Source organism: Lethenteron reissneri, chromosome 9, assembly GCF_015708825.2.
Source record: "Lethenteron reissneri isolate LAM-NWPU_2019-01 chromosome 9, ASM1570882v1, whole genome shotgun sequence".
Classification (NCBI taxonomy): Eukaryota; Metazoa; Chordata; class Hyperoartia; order Petromyzontiformes; family Petromyzontidae; genus Lethenteron; species Lethenteron reissneri.
The window spans coordinates 10330923-10351167 of NC_083787.1; the positions used below are offsets into that span (position 1 = coordinate 10330923).

The 20245-nt window shown below is 54.3% G+C and overlaps 1 protein-coding gene across 1 annotated transcript in view; it reads right to left on the reverse strand.

Annotated features, from left to right (window-relative positions):
* LOC133340152 (cadherin-4-like) overlaps positions 1-20245 on the reverse strand; it is a 33278-nt gene that overhangs the window by 8132 nt on the left and 4901 nt on the right. Inside the window, exons 2-12 of the mRNA XM_061548224.1 lie at positions 13629-13733; positions 12427-12582; positions 11828-12130; positions 10551-10685; positions 9619-9804; positions 8974-9296; positions 8196-8338; positions 7153-7368; positions 5908-6156; positions 1995-2116; positions 375-473 (exon numbers count right to left, since the gene is read on the reverse strand). Coding sequence (XP_061404208.1) covers positions 375-473; positions 1995-2116; positions 5908-6156; positions 7153-7368; positions 8196-8338; positions 8974-9296; positions 9619-9804; positions 10551-10685; positions 11828-12130; positions 12427-12582; positions 13629-13733 — 2037 coding nt within the window. The remainder of the gene's footprint in view (positions 1-374; positions 474-1994; positions 2117-5907; positions 6157-7152; positions 7369-8195; positions 8339-8973; positions 9297-9618; positions 9805-10550; positions 10686-11827; positions 12131-12426; positions 12583-13628; positions 13734-20245) is intronic.

Consider the following 20245-nt stretch of genomic DNA (forward strand, 5'->3'; position numbering starts at 1 on the left):
GTTCAGATATTCGCCACTGATGTTGGTCCTCAGTAGGAGATGGAACTCGGGTAGTGTCCTAACCACTACAACTATTGCTGCGCACCAGTGAATCACTGTGGAAGACAAATATTACCCCTATAGCCTTAACAGACTGTTGGGGAAAGTGCTGTTTAGCGAGCACCTACGAAGGCCGGCACAGCACACGAGGGGCTGGGTGGCCGGCACCACACCCGGCCGCCTTTGTCTCCCAAGCGGAGATGTTTACACACCGCACCAGGTACACATCTGAGACTGAGTCGACCTAGGGGAGGCCCAGGACCAGTTCAGATAATCGCCACTGGGCGCGAGTGAGAATTGAACTCGTGTCAGCGGGCTCGTAGAGCAGCACGCACCTTTGACTTGGTGACCTTGCCGGAGGAGAAGTTGGCGCTGGCGGAGCCTTTTGTGACAAGCGGAACGATCTCGCTGTGTCCTTGTATCCCGCCCAGTGCCTGCGTGCGCGTGTATTAGTTTATGTACGTGTGTGTTTGTGTGTGTGTATGTGTGTGTATTTGTGTGCGTGTATTTGTGTGCGTACGGGTGAGTGGGTATGTGTGTGCATGCACGTACGTGCGCGTGTGTGTGTGTGCGCGCGTGTGAGGCAGGAGAGAAACACAGGTGGACAAATTAGCAATGGGGTAGTTGGTACAGTTGCTTGGGGCTAGGGGGAGGGGGGGGAGCAGCCTCCACAGGTGAAGCTGTATTCATCCATAAGTGGGTCCCGTGGGCATGACAGATAATGCCCCGCCTGGTCCTCACCTTTATGAAGAGACTTTAATAAAGTCAAGATTTTGCCTCTCCAAGCAAAAATAAAACAACATCGACCGAAGTTGTATCCGCAAGGGTTTGGCTGTACAGCAAAACTAATATATCAGTTCTGACTTCATGGATTTCATCAGCAGGATAATGCCTGTTATATAGCAATGCTGCTGAGTAACACTGGGTTTAATGGACTAAAAAATAACTAATACATTTTCCTGTATGTGACTAGATAAAAAATTAGGTCTGTTTGTTGTATTACTAAAAATGCTCCACCATATGCACGTGAGTTTCTGCGCGCTTATTTGCTTGCGTGTGTGTTTTTGTTGTTGTTTACGTGTTCAGTTTGTTCAGCAACCTCTGTTGCCGCCTTGTAACCCGCCGCCTAGGCAGGCAGCTGCCTCGCACGCGGCCTGTTTGGCTGTGTGGTGGTCACATGGGCCGTGCCAAACACGCACGCTCACGCACGCACGCACGGACACACGCACGCTCACGCGCGCTTGCACACCGACAAGCTTCCCCTGTGCAGACTACATCGAATGTTGGGGTTGGTGTGGTTGGACAGGAGTGTTTGAGCAGGTGTGGTTGGCGAGCATCCAGCAAAGGCCTTCAACACCACGCGCGCCCGGCCGCCTTTGTCACAACAGTGCTAAGGTTTTCACAGACCGCACCAGGTCTCATTCAAGGCCGAGTCGACCTAGGGGAGGCCCATAACCGGCTCTGATATTGATGTGAGTCATGTTCGTGGAATCAAATCTGGGAAGTTGGGTTCATAGCGCCGTGCAGTGCTAGCCACTATGCCACACTCATATAAAGTAACAACACCATCCCAACATTCTATCAAATACTTTTAAAAACCCAAAGTGTTTTTTTTACATATCAAATCAGCCACAAGGTTTTCAGCAGCACTGGCTTCAAATACAAGCAAACTGGGTCGTTCGCAACATTCAGTCTCTCATCACGAGAGCTCGGCCAGATGTTGATAGGCAGGGACCCTCTCGTATGGATATGAGTCCCACAGTTTTACGAAGTCCGTATAGTTTTTTGGCTGACGGAATGCGTAGAAAATATTTTATTTCATTATGCGGAGGGGCAGGTGATATGCGACAGGGGTGTATTGTCTCCTTATCTGTATTTCCGACCTTAATTGGGCGCTCGCTAACTCCCCGACCCGCCGATTCGCTAACTCGCCGACTCGTGCGGCCGTGGCTCACCTTGTCCTGCTCCTCCCCGCGCGTGGAGGTCGACAGGGAGCTCTTGGGAAGCTCCCCCATGAGTTTCCCGATGAGGGCCTGTTTCTTGCCGAACTTGCAGCAGCAGAGCAGCAGCAGGATTCCTGAAGAGTTCGGAGGGCAGGGCGAGGCACGAGGTCAGGCGGTGTGCCACAGGCGGTGTGTGCCAGGCGGTGTGTGGAGTCAGTGTGTGCCAGCCGGTGTGCCACAGTTGGTGTGTGCCAGGCAGTGTGCGCCAGGCGGTGTACCACAGCCGGTGTGTGCCAGCGGATGTGCGCCAGGCGGTGCGCGCCAGGTGGTGTGTGCCAGGCGGTGTGCATCAGGCGGTGTGTGCCAGGCGGTGTGTGCCACAGGCGGTGTGCGCCAGGCGGTGTGTGCCAGGTGGTGTGTGCCAGGTGGTGTGTGCCAGGCGGTGTGCGCCAGGCGGTGTGTGCCAGGCGGTGTGTGCCAGGCGGTGTGCGCCAGGTGGTGTGCGCCAGGTGGTGTGTGCCAGGCGGTGTGTGCCAGGCGGTGTGTGCCAGGCGGTGTGTGCCAGGTGGTGTGTGCCAGGTGGTGTGTGCCAGGTGGTGTGTGCCAGGTGGTGTGTGCCAGGTGGTGTGTGCCAGGCGGTGTGCGCCAGGTGGTGTGTGCCAGGTGGTGTGTGCCACAGGTGGTGTGTGCCACAGGTGGTGTGTGCCAGGTGGTGTGTGCCAGGTGGTGTGTGCCAGGTGGTGTGTGCCAGGTGGTGTGTGCCAGGCGGTGTGCGCCAGGTGGTGTGTGCCACAGGTGGTGTGTGCCACAGGTGGTGTGTGCCAGGTGGTGTGTGCCAGGTGGTGTGTGCCAGGCGGTGTGCGCCAGGTGGTGTGTGCCACAGGTGGTGTGTGCCACAGGTGGTGTGTGCCAGGTGGTGTGTGCCAGGTGGTGTGTGCCAGGCGGTGTGCGCCAGGTGGTGTGTGCCACAGGTGGTGTGTGCCACAGGTGGTGTGTGCCAGGTGGTGTGTGCCAGGTGGTGTGCGCCAGGTGGTGTGTGCCACAGGCGGTGTGCCACAGGTGGTGTGTGCCAGGTGGTGTGTGCCAGGCGGTGTGTGCCAGGCGGTGTGTGCCACAGGTGGTGTGTGCCACAGGTGGTGTGTGCCAGGCGGTGTGCGCCAGGTGGTGTGTGCCAGGTGGTGTGTGCCACAGGTGGTGTGTGCCACAGGTGGTGTGTGCCACAGGCGGTGTGTGCCAGGCGGTGTGTGCCACAGGTGGTGTGTGCCAGGTGGTGTGTGCCAGGTGGTGTGTGCCAGGCGGTGTGTGCCAGGTGGTGTGTGCCACAGGCGGTGTGCCACAGGTGGTGTGTGCCAGGTGGTGTGTGCCACAGGTGGTGTGTGCCAGGTGGTGTGTGCCACAGGCGGTGTGTGCCACAGGCGGTGTGTGCCACAGGTGGTGTGTGCCAGGTGGTGTGTGCCACAGGCGGTGTGTGCCAGGTGGTGTGTGCCAGGTGGTGTGTGCCACAGGCGGTGTGTGCCAGGTGGTGTGTGCCAGGTGGTGTGTGCCAGGCGGTGTGTGCCAGGCGGTGTGTGCCAGGTGGTGTGTGCCAGGTGGTGTGTGCCAGGCGGTGTGTGCCAGGTGGTGTGTGCCAGGTGGTGTGTGCCAGGTGGTGTGTGCCAGGTGGTGTGTGCCACAGGCGGTGTGTGCCACAGGCGGTGTGTGCCACAGGTGGTGTGTGCCAGGTGGTGTGTGCCACAGGCGGTGTGTGCCAGGTGGTGTGTGCCAGGTGGTGTGTGCCACAGGCGGTGTGTGCCAGGTGGTGTGTGCCAGGTGGTGTGTGCCAGGCGGTGTGTGCCAGGCGGTGTGTGCCAGGCGGTGTGTGCCAGGTGGTGTGTGCCAGGCGGTGTGTGCCAGGTGGTGTGTGCCAGGTGGTGTGTGCCAGGTGGTGTGTGCCAGGTGGTGTGTGCCAGGCGGTGTGTGCCACAGGCGGTGTGTGCCACAGGTGGTGTGTGCCAGGTGGTGTGTGCCACAGGCGGTGTGTGCCAGGTGGTGTGTGCCAGGTGGTGTGTGCCACAGGCGGTGTGTGCCAGGTGGTGTGTGCCAGGTGGTGTGTGCCAGGCGGTGTGTGCCAGGCGGTGTGTGCCAGGTGGTGTGTGCCAGGTGGTGTGTGCCAGGCGGTGTGTGCCAGGTGGTGTGTGCCAGGTGGTGTGTGCCAGGTGGTGTGTGCCAGGTGGTGTGTGCCAGGCGGTGTGTGCCAGGTGGTGTGTGCCAGGTGGTGTGTGCCAGGCGGTGTGTGCCAGGCGGTGTGCGCCAGGCGGTGTGCACTATCCCGCGTGAGTTAGCTTAACCTTTCCCATCTCAACGACCAAAACGACTAACCACATCGTTTTCTGGGAGCCATGCCCAGTGAGACCGTGTGTGAAAGACAGTGGCGGTTGGTGACAAGAAGTAATGTTAACAAGAAAGGTAATCAGAGGAGCCTACCATTGTATGCAGGTGTTAAGAGTGCAGCTCACAAGGGTGATGATGTAATTGGGCAAACAGACATGGAGAGAGGCACGAAAACTCACAGACATCTTGACACACGGAGATATGGAAATACACACACAAACACACTTGGAGACACACAGACACGAAGACACAGAGACAGATAAATGGAGACGCACACACGGAAACATTCTGAGACACAGACACACAGATACGAATACACTCACAGACAAATACCGAGGCAAAGACACACGGAGAAATGCAAACACCGACACGAATACACTCACACATTTGGGCAAATTTTTGTCACGGATTATGGCGATGCTGCTTGTTTTTCTTGTTCTCGACAAGCCAAGGATAAGTGAGAGATTGTGGATTCTCTCTCAGCCAGGCCTACAGCTCGGTGCGACACGGCAGTCGACTTTAGAACCATTCTACCACACGCCGAGTTTCAAAGCAACGATTTCATAAACTTCTTGCAGAAAATGATAATTGTTTTTTTACCCTTTTATCTGGCAACAAAACTGACACCTTGTTTTACAAGGCTGTCATGTTTGCATAGACCACAATACCTGCAGTCATAATGCAAACAAAAACACAACTCTGATCATGATATGCACTGTCCTTGAAATTGATTGGTCCACACCCGAGAAAGCTTTTCTTAGAGCCTAGTCTCACATGCACCCGATGACGCCAAAAGGCGCACAACTCAAAGACAATGCACCATCAGAGTATGAGAGCTCGGGGTAAGCATTTACACCATTGGAACCTCCTTTGCCAGTAGCAAAATATGATAATTGTTTTTTACACTTTTATCTGGCAACAAAACATTATCAGAGTTGTGTTTTTTGTTTGCATCCCGACCGCAGGTATTGTGGTTAATGCAAACATGACTCCTTGTAAAAAAGGTGTCAGTTTTGTTGCCAGATAAAAGGGTAAAAAAACAATTATCATATTTTGCTACTGGCAAAGGAGGTTCCAATGGTGTTCTTGCAGAAATGTAAACGTTTAAAATTATGCGGTGCGATTCACTTTGATATTCGGTCATCATCTTCAAGATCCATGGACAGATAGCCTGTAGGTGTTCACTGCACTGTTTCGTCATTTGTTTTCGCTTTCCTCTGTCTTGTGCCAATATGGCTCAAGTAGTAGGCACAGTCTTTCTGGCACCATTCTCTGTCTTCCTCTCTTTCCAGATCCTTCCATTTTTCCGAACAACAACACACTTTTAATATCCTGTTGTTGTCCATCCTACATATGTGTCCAAACAGTTCCAATTCCCTACTCCTCACTGTCCACATCATCAGGTTGTCTTCTTCTGCTGATAATCGGTATGCGGTACAAGCGGTGTAAACATCATTACCACGGGGCTCCACTTCCCCTCGCCGCTAGTGCCATGCCAACATTCTGGACCCCATTAGTAGGGGTGGAGGGGGGGGGGGGTCCGCCCCCCACGTACCGAGCATGAGGAAGCCCAGAATCCCCGCGAGGATCCCTGCCAGGGCCCCGTCGGAGAGGCCCCCCCCGCGTGACCCCGCGATCCCGACGGCCTCGCAGGAGGGCTTGGAGGACCCCGCCTCGCAGGGGCACGACGACACGGTGACGTTGCGCACCTCGCCCAGGCCCAGCCGGTCGCGCACCATGAGCGGCACGGCGTGCATGCCGCGGGGGATGCGCTGGGAGCGGTACTTGAGGACGGCGGAGGTGCCTGCGCGAGGGGGGAGATGGCGGTCACGAGACGCGTGCCCGAGGTTGGCCTCGCACGCACAAAGGCCAAGATTCCCCCGGCCGGTCTAGCCGATTGATAGACTACCGAGGCAAGTGCTGTTAGCGAGCACACACACACAAAACAGACACAGAGATCCCCACCGTATAGCCTTGGCAGACCATTAGGGCAAGTGCTGTTAGCGATATTAGGAAGCCACTGGAGTGATGCGCTTTTAAATCTAGATTTAAAGATTATTTGTTTAGAAATGCTTTTGTGTTTAGTCTGTTGTCCTTCCCCCGCACTTCCGACTAGCACGGTTGGCTACGTACAGTGCAAAATAAGTTCAACATGCATACATAGAGAGCACCTATGAAGGCCGGCACTGCACACGAGGGGGTGGGTGGCCAGCACCACGCTCGGCCGCCTTTGTCTCCCCAATGGCGATGTTTACACACCGCACCAGGGACTCATTTGAGGCCGAGTCAACCTAGGGGAGGCCCAGGACTGCTTCAGACAATCGCCACTGGTGTTGGCCGTGAGCGGGAATCGAACTCGGGTCGCTTGGTTTGTAGCACAGTATGTTCCCCATGCACGCATCTCCCCATGCATCTCCCATGTCCCTGTGTCTCCCTTGTCTCTCCATGCCTCGCTCTACCTCCTCCTGCATCTGCCAGTGTCTGCCAATGTTTCTCCCTCATGTATCCCCCCCCCCTTCTCCCTCCGCCTCCCCGCCACCACCACCACCACCGTCGCCACCATCACTGCCGCCACCACCACCGCCGCCACCACCACCACCGCCGCCACCACCACCGCCACCACCACCACCACCGCCACCACCGCCACCACCACCGCCGCCGCCACCACCACCACCGCCTCCACCACCGCCGCCGCCGCCGCCGCCACCACCGCCGCCGCCACCACCACCACCGCCACCACCACCGCCGCCACCACCACCGCCACCACCACCACCGCCTCGCCCATCACGTCGCCGCTAACCGTCGGTCTCGGAGACGGTCCACGCGGAGTCGGCGGGCAGCTCGAAGGTGAAGGGCTTGCCGTTGATGTCCGTGTCGGGGTCGCTGGCCGTCACCGTCACGTAGTCGGGCCCCGTCTCGCACACGCTCACGTTGCGCGTCACCACGTCCGGCGCGTTGTCGTTGTTGTCGTCGAGTTTGACGACCATCGTCCCCGTGCTCGTGCCCGACGGAGACGCTGGGGACAACGGCGCGCGCAGGAGGAAGACGTCAGCACCGGCGGCCGCGTCGGCCCTCTCGCCGTTTCGCTCGTTTGATCGCCCGAGAGCTCAAGAGGTCAGGGGTCGGCGTAGAGGCTCATTCGTGTGAGGGATTGACCCGGGTGACCGAAATGGTGAAGGCAAAACAAACAAAATAAAGTGCGGCTAACGAAGCAAATCGAATTCGGAGCAGCAAACGTCGAATTCGGATCGTTGTGGAAATTGGACCTTCATAAGCAGCAACGTCAGTATTTGTCTCTTGACCATTTAAACAATGATCATCGTCGTCGTCACTGTCCTCATCGAATCCAGGTCACATCATTTGGGTAATATCACCAGTTCCCCTGAGATAACATCGTCCGGGTTACACAGCCATTTCCACGGTGACCCAGATAACATCAATGTTTCAATGGGAACCGACGTAACTGTGTCAAGGTGATAACTACAATTTCCATGACAACTTGGGTACCATCACCGAGGTGAAACTGTTATCTATCGGAGTAATGTCGCTCGGGATTCATCACCGTTCCCATGGACACCTAAACAACATCTACTGTTCTCACGGTAACCCAGATAACATCACCCAGGTGACATTGCCATTCCTACGCCGGTAACCTGAATTATATCACCATTCCCACGGCAACCCAAACAACACCACCGTTCTAACGGTAACCCAGCTAACATCGCCCGGGTGACATCGACCTGCCCACGGCAACGCGACCCAAAATCTCCGTTCCCATGGGAACCATCGACACCGTCGCCCCAGCAACGCGGTGAGGTCGCGAGTGTCCCGCCGGTCCCTTACTCTCGTCCACGACGGAGAAGGTCGCCGTGTAGGTGTTGTTCACCACGTAGGGCGATTCGCGGTCGAGCGGCGCCCGCGTGCGGATGTCTCCCGTCACAGGGTCGATCTCCAGCCAATTAGCCGGGTCGTTCAGCTTGCCGTACCTGCGGGGCCACGCCCACAGATGGCGGCACAGATGGGTGAACACGCGGCCCCAGTTCACGAGCGTACAATCTTACACAATCGCCGATCTATGCGTCCACCTCATTGTGCCGCCCGACGTCCGTCCATCCATCCGTCTATTTTATATCTGTCGGTCTGTATCTCTCCATAACATTGATTGATCTATGTTTATCCATAGACAGATCTATCTCTGTCTTACTCTTAGGTTTTTTGCGGTAAAGTCACGTAGGTAAAAAATAAATAATAAATAATAAAACTACCTCTGTCTATCTGTATATCTTTAACCCTACCTCACCACACACAGATCTACCTCTCTGTATTTCTATCTATGCGTGTTTCTCTCTCTATGAATGTGTCTTATCTCTCTGTCGGTCTATTTTTGTATCTCCTTGTGAAGTATCCCAACCCTATCTGCGCACACGCTCGTTGTGCCTCCATCTCTTCATCTCCGAACTCTTATCTTTCTCAAATATTTTCTCCAATGTCTTCTCTCCAACTCCATTCTATCCCCAAACTCTCTCTCTCTCCTCCCTTCCTCTCTCTATCTATCCACCCTCCACCTTTCCTCACCCGCCATCCCCCGCTGTCTACCGAGTGGGATCGGTTTGTGGCTCACCGCATGATGTGGGAGGCGCCCCCGGGCACGGAGGTCGGTGCTGACGCCTTGAACTTTGCGAGGCTCTGCCCCGTGGCCTGGCCCTCGAGCCGGTCCACGCGGATCATGTTCGGCGCGAACACGGGCCGCTCGTCCACGTCCAGCACGTCCACCAAGAACATGGACATGGAGTTGTGGCTGCTGCTGCCGCCACCGCCGCCGCCACCACCGCCGCCGCCCGAGACGCTCATGGAGCTAGAGGAGCTGCTGCCGCTAACGAGCGAAACCTCGTTCTCCACGCGGATCGACAGCGACTGCGATGACGTCATCTCGTAGTCCAAGGGCTGCGGGGGGGGGGGATCGGCGAGGGGGAGGGAGGGACGCGCAGGGTCAGTCACGGGAGAACACATGGACACGTGGGGGGAATGACAGGGCCACGGGGGATATGGGGGGTTACGGACGGGGACACGGAGGGCACGGGAGCATGGGGGTCACGGTGGCAGGGGGACATGGTGGCATGGAAATACGGGGACAGGTGAACGTGGGGTCACGGGGACACAGGGGCGTGGAGACGCGGGGATGTGGAGATGCGGGGCCGTGGAGGACGTGGGCCGTGCAGGCGAGCGAGCAGCGAGGACCCCGTGTGACACCGTCGTGTGGTGGTACCTTGATGAGCTTGACGACGCCCTCGTTGGTGACGGGGTCTGTCTCGATGGCGAAGTTGCCGCCCTCGTTGCCGCTGACGATGAAGTAGCGCGCGCGCCACGCCGGCGTGTTCACCAGGTCGGCATCCGTCACCTTCACACGGCCGATCACCACATCCTTCTTGTTCTCCTCCACCTTGCCGGTGAACTGCGGCGCATGCACAGAGAGAGCGATGTTGTGAGACGCCCGACAGTAGCTTACCATCAGGGTTACCATTCCTCCTATGAAGGGCACTCTCATCCTAGAAACTTGTCGTGCGATCTACACGAACTGAAGAATTCGAACGTTCATATCCTTAATTTTTACTGAATAAATAAATGCTTTGTTGCCACAGTTGTATTACCACTTCGGGTCGATTGATGGATGATTCCAGCGCTCGCCGATCCACCCCAGTTGCTCAGTTGCCTCCTTATCACTCTTTTTCCCATGAATGTCACTCGGCCATCCCTCTACCCGTGGTGTACCAGACTGACTTGACTGGCTTATCTCATCCGCACTGTTCAACCACCACACTGGACTAAAACTAAACTAAATAATTGTTTTACTCTACCAGGCAAGGCCCACTGAGCTATAGAGACCTGGCCACAAATTATAGCTCAACAAAGTGGCTCATAGTGTGGAAATTGATAGCAGCAAAATACTCGAAATGCATTTTTATAAATGTGGAGGGAAAAACTGGAGGACTAGGAGAAAAATCCATGCGACCATGGAGAGAGAAACTTGCAAACACCAAATATACAGCAGCAGCAGGCGTCAGGGTCTGGATTGAACCCATGACCTCCTGCATACCAGGCGAGGGAGTTAACATCTCCTTGCCACCGCAGCGCCCACGTTCAGCTCGTCGGCTTTCGCTGGGCATCCCGTCAGGTGGCGCTGCTGCCGCCGCCCCTTACCATGTTCTCGGAGAACACGGGCGGGTTGTCGTTGATGTCCCCCACGCTGATCGAGACGGCCGTCGTGCTGGACAACCCCGAGCCGTCGCCGTTTTTGTCGGACGCCTCCATCACCAGGCTGTACGAGTCCACCGTCTGCCGAGAAACGCATCCCACCGGCGGTCACAAGTGGCCATAGTCTCCGGATAAGGAGACGCAGGAGTAAAGTTGGACTTACGAACAAATCGACTTACGAACAGACCTCCGGAGCCTAACTCGTTCGTCTGTAATTTAGAATGTGCAATGCACGCAGTGTCCATTCAGTTGAGAGACAAAATTATTTCAGAGGTGCGGGAAACCACAGACAAGTGGAGAAGACAGCCAGTACCGGACACAAAACGTTCTTAAGCTCTATGGCCCTATATAGGGATATTTGGCCAACTCTAAAGAGTGTAATTTGGGAGGAAAACCAGAGTACCCGGAGAAGACCCACACGTGCAATCCGCATACAGACTGAAAATAATCTAAAAATAATAAACAAAAACATACAACACAACTGGTATTGGGCCAAACATCCCAATGCTGAAAATGTATTTGCAAATTAGTCAGCAGCCCTCTTTATTCCAGGCGATTACTGCGGAGGCATTCGTCATAAGAATACGCGCCATCTGCTTCACGGTGGACGTTAAAGATCGCGCGATGTCATTTGCCAGCGTAGGTCATTGTGTTTCCAGGGCCGTGGTCGAAATATGAAAATGTTTCCACAAATTTATCGGTTGGGATTACGCGTGGCAGCATCGCTCCCCCTCGAAAATAACACGAAGGCTTGAGACTCAGTGAGGCTTTCCTGGGTAAACAAGTGCAATGATGATTGTGATAATAACAACTAAACAAAAAACTAAACTTTTTTTTTATTTTACCAGGTAAGGCCCACTGAGCGAACTGGTCACTAATGACAGCTCAACGAAGTGGCTTATCACGTGTAAATGTAGAGCAACCAAAAACTCTTAACTGTGTGTTTCTAAATGTGGAGGGAAAAACCGGAGTATCCTGAGAAAAATCAACGCGACCACAGGGAGAGAGACACGCAAACTCCAAATATACAGCAGGCACCAGGGTTCGGGATCGAACCCACGACCTCCTGTATACCAGGCGTGGCAGTTAACATCTCGCCTCCGCTTGCTGTACCTGCCATTCTCTGGCAAGGCAGCCACTTCGACGCCGTCCGGTGGCGTTTGACCGATCGACTCCTGAAAACCCGGTCTCCGTGCGTGCGACATGCAGCGGCCCCCCCTCACCTCGCGGTCCAGCAAGCTGGTGGTGCGCACCACTCCGGTCTTGCGGTCCACGGTGAAGGCGTTGGCGGGGCTCTGAGACACGATGCGGTAGGCGATGGCGCTCGCGTCCGTGCCGGCCTGGTCCCTGTCGGTGCCGGACATCTGCATGACGAAGGCGCCGACGGGCACGCCCTCCTGCACCGACCCCTTGATGTTGGACGACGAGAACTCGGGCGCGTTATCGTTGATGTCCTTCACCACGATGTCGAACTCGAGGGGCTGCTCCAGCGCCTGCCCTTTGTCGTCGTACGCCTGCACGTTGAGCTGTGCGCGGCGACAGGGCGGGTGCAGGGCGGCGAAGACAAGGACATCGTCATCATCGCAACGCGCGCACTGCCGATCGCGATGGTGGTGCAACTACTGCTACTGGTGGTGATGCTGCATATGATGATGACTGATTTCATAAATAACACTTATGTTGCCGCAACCGATACCGCTACTCCTGCTCTAGCTGACAATGCCAACAGGAACCCATGGCGGCACCTATGCGCACACCTGTGGGGAAACCTATGGGTGACGCCTGTGCGGACACGGCCGTCCATGGCGCTAGAAGCCCGCACCTTATAGGACCACCGCTCCTCGCGGTCCAGCTCCTTGTTCTGGAAGATCTTCCCCGAGACCTCGTCGATGGAGAAGCAGTCGCGCGGCTCGAGGTCGGTGCCCTCGCCCGAGATGCGGTACGTCACCTTCATCAGCTTCTCGTTGTCCGTGATCACCTGGCGGTGCAGAAGTGGGGTGGGGGGGGTGCAGAGGAGATTATATGGGGGAAGGCATAGAGGGGCCCGTTCCCCCTATAATTAAGAGCAGTGCCTAGCCAGTAAGTACACAATGTTGGGCCAACGCTGGCACCTGACGCGGTTGGAAATGTTCGTCGAATGTTGTTCCGACGTTCATTCAACGTTCATCCAACGTCGTTCCAACGTTCGTTCAACATCGTTCCAACGTTCGTCCAACGTGGTTCCAACGGCCTACATGAGCCTCTTCCCCCCCCCCACCTTAAATCCAGTGGAAGATCGACAGGGCGGCTACCAGAGGCACATCTAGAAACTTCGAAAGAGGGGAGGGAAGGGGGCATTGCCCCCCCCCCCACTCTCATCCACTACTGGTGGCAGGGGAGACACTGATGGTCACTGTAGAGCGAGCTGCAAGTCGTGGCGTGGTGTTTGAGGTGGTGAGGAACACTGTTTGTGTTCCGTGCAGAGGTGACGGTGCTTGCGTGGTGTTGTTGCGGTGTCACAAGGTGTGTGTATGGCGTGTACAGTGTTTGTGTGCGGTGGTGTGCGCTCTGGTACGGCCAGGCGTGCCACAGTGTATGGTTTATGGTGTGTGTGTGCGTACCGAGGGTATACATTGTGTGCGTACCTAGGCAAGGTATTTGGCATGTGTTTGTACCGAGCCGAGATATATATGGCGTGTGTGTGCATATCGAGGTGAGGTATTTGGTGTGTGTGTGCGTGTGTACCGAGGTGAGGTATTTGGTGTGTGTGTGTGTGCGTGCGTGTGTATCAAGGTGAGATATATATGGTGTGTGTGTGTGTGCGTGTGTTCCGAGGTGAGGTATATATGGCGTGTGTGTGTGTGTGCGTACCGAGGTGAGATATTTGGTGTGTGTGTGTGTATCGAGGTGAGGTATTTGGTGTGTGTGTGTATCAAGGTGAGATATATATGGCGTGTGTGTGTGCGTGTGTACCGAGGTGAGGTATTTGGTGTGTGTGTGTGTGCGTACCGAGGTGAGGTATTTGGTGTGCGTGTGTGTGCGTACCGAGGTGAGGTATTTGGGGTAGGGGCCCGTGGGCCCCTCGGTCACGGCGATGGGCGGCGCGTTCCACTCCCTGCGGGCCCGGGCCTGGCCCAGGTGTGCGAGTAGCTGCCACGGGGAATGCAGGGAGCAGGGTGGGGGCGGGCGGGGGGCAGATGCACGGTCAAGTACACCGCCACATTAAAACACAAACAACTAAATGTAAAACCTCTCTCGCCGCCGCGGTGTCAGGCTGCGTGTTGTTCGCAATGACGTCGCGACGCGCAAGCCGAAATGTTATCGCGCAACGTTGCCATGTGGTTGGAACCATTGCACCGACGTTGGCCCAACGTTCACCCAATGTTTGCCCAACGTTCACCCAATGTTTGCCCAACGTTCACCCAATGTTGCCCAACGTTACACGCTTACTGGGTACACAGGTAGTGACATATATACAAATTTGTGACTATCTATTTTTACAAAAATGCATTCAACAATGTGCAGCCCTCCGTCAATCTACCGCTGGATGGAAGCTCTCCCACGCATGGTTGGTTGTCGTGTGCTGATCAGTGTGGGTTTTCTGAAAGTGGGGGTGCACAGGAGTTACAGCATAATACAGTACAACAATGGATTCTGCTGAACTTTCTCTAGCGCCGCAGCAGCCTATGACAACCCGTTCCATTCATGCTGGTCGACCCATGCAAGCACGAATCCAAGTTCGAGCCTGTTTAGCTTCCGAGATCCGATGAAATCGGGACGCATTGCTGGTGAGTTTGGCTATTCATATTCTTGGGTCTTTTGGTAAAGTCACGTAGATAGGTTCAAAGAAAATAACAAAAAATAACAAACAAAAAACTACGACGTTTCGATCGCAACACAAGCGGTCGTCTTTTTTTTTCTTCCTGAAGATGATCGCTTGTGTTGCGATCGAAACGTCGTAGTTTTTTGTTATTTTTTTGTTATTTTAATTTAACCTATCGACGCGACTTTACCTAAAAACCCAAGGATATGGATTCCTGCAGTCACGAAAGCTTTAAGTCAAGTTTGGCTATTGGTGATGCGCACCCTGTCACAGGCCTCATGCTGACGTGTGTCCTTGTGCCACAGCTCAGTGGCGAGTGATATCTGTGGCCCTGTCCGAGGCCTCCCATTGGGTTGACACGGGGGGGGGGCGGGGAAGACAAATGCGGCCGGGCGTGCTGTCAACCATACCCACGTCCTCATGCGCCATTCAGGCTCGCTGGCAGCACTCCCGAGTGAAAGTCTGGCTGCACTGCTGTGTTTGACAGTGTGTGTGTGTGCGCATGTTTTGGGGTGAAGGGGCGTTAGAATAGTTGTCATGGTGATGCGCTACGAACCTGGTGATCGGAGTTCGATTCCCGGTCAGAATCATCAGAATATGCATTTCTACTGGAGTAATCCGATGAGCTATAAAGCTCTTTTTCACAGATATCCAGTAGTCATGGCTTACGAACACCTGTGACCATTATCTGAACTGGTCCTGGGCCTAGGTAAAAAAATTATAATCAATAAAAATAAAAAAATAAAAATAGAAATAAAATAATATTTTATTTCTATAATTTTTCCTATTATTTTTATTATAATAAAATAACATAATATTTTAGTTCTATTATTTTTTCTATTCTATTCTTTTGTTTACGTGACTTTACCGAAAAAACCTAAGAGTATGAATTCTTGCAGTCACGAAAGCTTCAAATCTAGAATGGTCCTGGGCCTCCCTATGTCAGCCTGAAATGGGTACCTGGGGAGACAAAGGCGGCCGCGCGTGGTGCTGGCCACCCACCCCTTTGCGTGCCATGCTAACCTTCATAGGTGCTTGCTAACTGCACTTGCCCCAAGAGTCTGTTACGGCTATACGGGAATGTTTGTCTTTGCCACTCGTACAAAGAAGAGCTAACATTGGGCAAGAAGGATGGGCACAACCTGTAACGTGTTTGATTACCCCCGAGTGGTGAAAACAAACCAGTTTAAGTTTTCATTAAAAATCGGTGCCCCACGGCGTATACAGCCAAAGCTCTGAGACGAAGGCTGGGGATGCGCAAGCCCCTGTGAACTAAGTAAAAAGAACAAAACCCGTAAGGTACATTGGATTGCTCGATTGTTGTTGTTGTTTTTAAATCGATGCTTTTCAGTGTTGGCGGATCACACGAATGCCGCGAAACTCCCTTCCCGTGGGCGTTGAGCACGTGCCATACCCCCCCCCCCCCCCGTGGCTCGCCAGGAGGGTGGTACAGCAAAGAGAGGACGAATCTACATCTGTTCCCATCTGTACAGGAACAAAGTGTGACCTCCCCCCCCCCCTCTTCTGCACGTGGGGTTTCTCCGTGCACTCTTCGGTTTCCGCCCCACGTCAATAATAAACACGCTCATCATTAATTGGCTGAGAACATCGTACAAATAGAAAACCAAAAACGTAGCAGGACCCTCCTGCAAATGGGTTTATGGACTCGGTGTGGCTTTCCTAGATAAATAACTTTTATACTGGTAGGAACCCACTGGTTCCACCAGCCCACAGGGGATTATTGTGTCCGTCCGTCGTGCAGGGAGGGGAGGGTGGGGAGGGGCTGGGTGGGGAGGGTGGGGCTGGGTGGGGGGTGGGAGGGGTGGGGCTGGGTTGGGAGGGGAGGGTGGGGAGGGGCTGGGTGGAAGGGGTGGGGTTGGGTGGGGAGGGGCTGGTCACCCCGTGGTGCCCTTATAAAACTCAACGTTTAACCTACTCACGCCGGCTTGTGCCCGCCCTCACAGTCGGGCATATTTGCGGAATACACCACGCCGCCGTTGACCCTGGCCATTGACCGAGCAACCCAACGTTCCTACCAGCTCCCTCCGCAGGAATGTGTTTATTATTATTATTATTATACATTTAAGCCTCTTCTGAAGACATCTCCATTCCGTCTCGGGTTGTTTGACCATACTTCATCGTGCTGGTCAGTGAGGTTGGTGAAGGGCGAGTTCAGGTATCACCACTGGGGCGGAGGAGCGGTCGACTGACACCATCACCTGCATTAGCTCGATAAACTATGCACCACTTTGTGACAAGTCAATGGGAATCATTCTATGGAGACATCCAGCCGTGGATAGTTCATGGCTGTGAATCGTGATGATGATAAATAATGCTCGTTGGGAAAGGTACTCTATACAGCGAACAAACAACACGTGGTACATAAATTGTACTCATCTAGGTCAGCTCAGCATTAAATTATTCAACACCCCGGCAGGTGCAGGCTTACCTCCGCAGTCGAACCTGCCGGCTGGTTGCACGGTTTACCACAACGCCGGCGTTTCATCCGCGGTGCGCACAAGGGGCCAGCCCCGTGGCGTGGCCATCGAGTGGTGCAGGCGGTGCCACTGCACCAGGCCGCACGGGCCGGAGGGGGCCCAAGGAATCGGGCTACCAAGGAAGAGGGGGAAATCTGACTGGCAACGAACGGCCTCCAATTGAATTCCCTGCACGAGGGGCCCACGATTAAGAAAAGTGGCCGCTGAGCTTGTGCCCAGCTAGGTACATGCAATTGAGGGCCACGTGGGATTGGTGAAGGTTCGGTGTAAAGGTCACACGGGACAGAAGCAGGTGTTTTGGTTTGACTGATCTGCATTGGTTGCTTGCATAAAACAACTTTGAGTGACAGAGGATATTCAATCAGAGACCCTCTTACGCCTATGACCACAACACTGCGATCTCGTCGCAATCCGCAAGCCGAGCAGTTGTTGAGCCTGGTTAGTACTTGGATGGATGACTGCCGCTCGGGTTTATCGGGTGCCGCAAGCGCGGGGCTGAGAGGCATGGCCAGGAGATGGCAGTGCTGAATGTCCCCCACCTCTCCCATGCCTGTTGGATTTTCCCCATGGGTACTCCTGGTTTCCCCGCCACACAATGCCAAACCCAATGTGAGCAGGACCCTCCTGACAACAACAACTCTGGAGGCTCAGTGACGCTTTCCTGAATAAATGATTGGGAGTATTTTTTTTTATGATTATCGTTGTTGTGCCACTGGCTCCAGGGTGATTGGCAAAAATGGAGCCACCCTGCATTTCCCGCTGCCAACTGTCTTTGTTTTCATTCAAATTCATGAATCTCAATAATTGATGCCAATTATTGGAACAGAGATTCAAGTGCGGTGCAACAGACCACACTTAACCCAATAATGTGGATTAAGGGGTTGTTTGTGACCACCTATTAAGGCCAGCATGGCAAAAGACGGGTCGGCTGCCTTTTTCTTCCCAATGTTGCCATTCTGCTCATTACACACTGCGAGTGGTATTCATCTATGGCTGATTCGACGTCAGGTTCTTGTGTCACGTGCCAGGAATCAAACGCAAACATTTTGATTCAATGCCAGCACTCTCCGCAAAAAACTCCACGTACAGTACACGCACACGCACACATACTATGCATACAAATATTCCCAATGTAGCCTCGTCAAGGCTATAGGGTAGGGATTTGTATTGCTGTTGGGGCCAGTGTTGTGAGCAAGCGCCTCTTAAAGCCAAAACTGTTCACGAGGTGGTCGTGTGGCCAGAACCAGAGCTGACGTTTACACGCTGCGCCAGGTACTCTTTAAGACCGAGTCGAAATTGGGGGAGGCCCAGGACCGGTTAATATAATCGCCACTCTTAGCTGTGGCTGGGAATCAAACTTAGGTGGTTGGTTCATAGCGCAGTGCACGAACCATTGCGCTAACCCTCGCCATACCAAATGTAGAAGACAAAGATCTCCTGTATAGCCTGAATTGGCTGTTGGGGCAAGTGCTGTTAGAGAGCACCTACGGGGGCCGGCACGACACGCGCCCGGCCGCCTTTGTCTCCCCAGTGGTGATCTTTACACATCCCACCGGGTACTCATTTGAGGCTGAGTCGACCTAGGGGAGGCCCAAGACCCGTTTACATACATACACAGGTACACGCAATACATGTACACACATAGAGCCAATACATAATCACATCCTTCAAGGTCAAGACTTGCTTCAGGGAATTTAGACCCCTCAAAGTGATCGTTCCGGTTTTCAGACTATAACCAGAGACACTTTACAGGGCAGGAGATTGATGTTAAAAGCTTCAAAATATCTCCTACGAGAACAGGAACACAATGGCCGACGCCTATTGATGACGCCTATTGCTGTATCGGCATACCCCAGAACAATGACCCGGAAAGGCATGGAAGTCGGTCGACACAGATTTGTATTCACTTTTTTAAAATTCCTTTTGTCAGTCATTTGAGTAAATCTGGGGGTGCAGCAGTGGTGCAGTGGTTAGTGCGCCGCGCTGTGAACCCGGTGACCCGAGTTTGTAATTCCTGACCACAGTTCTCATCGTTGTGCAGAGATATCCGAACAGATCCTGGGCCACCATTTTACCAACGCATGCCCTCGCGTGGTGAAGTATGGCCAAACAACCCCCATGATTATTAACTGGTACGAGCTAGGTGGGGGGGGGGGCAGATACCCAAATGCTTTGGACATCGACCATTGCCCCGGGGAACTCACCCCCCCCCCCCCCCCCCCAGTGCTGAAAAACCCTGCCACTTCCGACTCACTGACTCCTCGATGCGAACGATCACGGGAACTGTAAAATCTACGCCATTGCCGTGGCTTCCTGCGCCGACCAATTACTTCGCAGCAGCAGCAGTGGATTTTCGCCTTTGATGCTGAAACACTCCTCTGTCAATCGCACCGATCAGAAGAAGTCGACTCCAATCTGCCAATGAGCGACGATCTGAACGTCCCAACAACGTCCCGCATCCACGGCCGAGATCCCGAACTCGGCCACAGTGGAGACGCGCGGCCACAAGCTCTGCGCGACGCAAAATGTCAACATCGCGACGGCGCGGACCACTTTCGTGGCTTGCAAGCACCTGATCAGCGAGCCCACCAACACACTGGCCCTGCTTCCACGACACAATGGCACATCGGCCAGCCCACCACCGTGACACCACTTCCACGGGAACAATGGGAAGCGCTTAATCGGATCCGCACAAACCGCGACAACCAATGCACAAGTGGTGAATAAAAGACTCTGTCTCTCTCTCTCTCTTCCTGTGGCTACGGACACCAAGCCATGGACCATCCAAATTTGCACTGCCCCAAATGTAAACTTGGAGGCGGTGAGTGGGTGGGTGCGTTGCGTCTGCAATTTACCAACTCTCAGGCAGGAGCAATTGGACGGCTAAGTAAATATCACTTTCGAAATGAATTTACAAAATGTGCTCCTCATTGACCACACGAAATTATCTATCACCTCCTTGGCCGGCATGGGATAGGGATTCCTCTATCCAGCAGCGGATTGACCGAGGCCTGTACATTATGTATTACTTCATTAAAACGAAACTGGTAGGCCTACCGCTACAATAAAACCACTCGCCACTATCATCGTTCAGCCTGCTGTAGAGGGCACATGTAGTGTTGTGGATTCAGGAGACACCGGAGACGGTTCTTGGAGGCAACACTATTTATTAAAACACCTCGCTCGGCAGTACAGTCCCAGAACACTCAGGGTTACTGTCCTCCTGTACCACTGTCTGGGTAGGTACTGCCTCCGGGCTCACGTGCCCTGACACAGGACGACACTCAGGGTCCTCCGGCTATGGGTGCCTAGGGGGAGGCCCTACCTAGCTGATCTTCGGC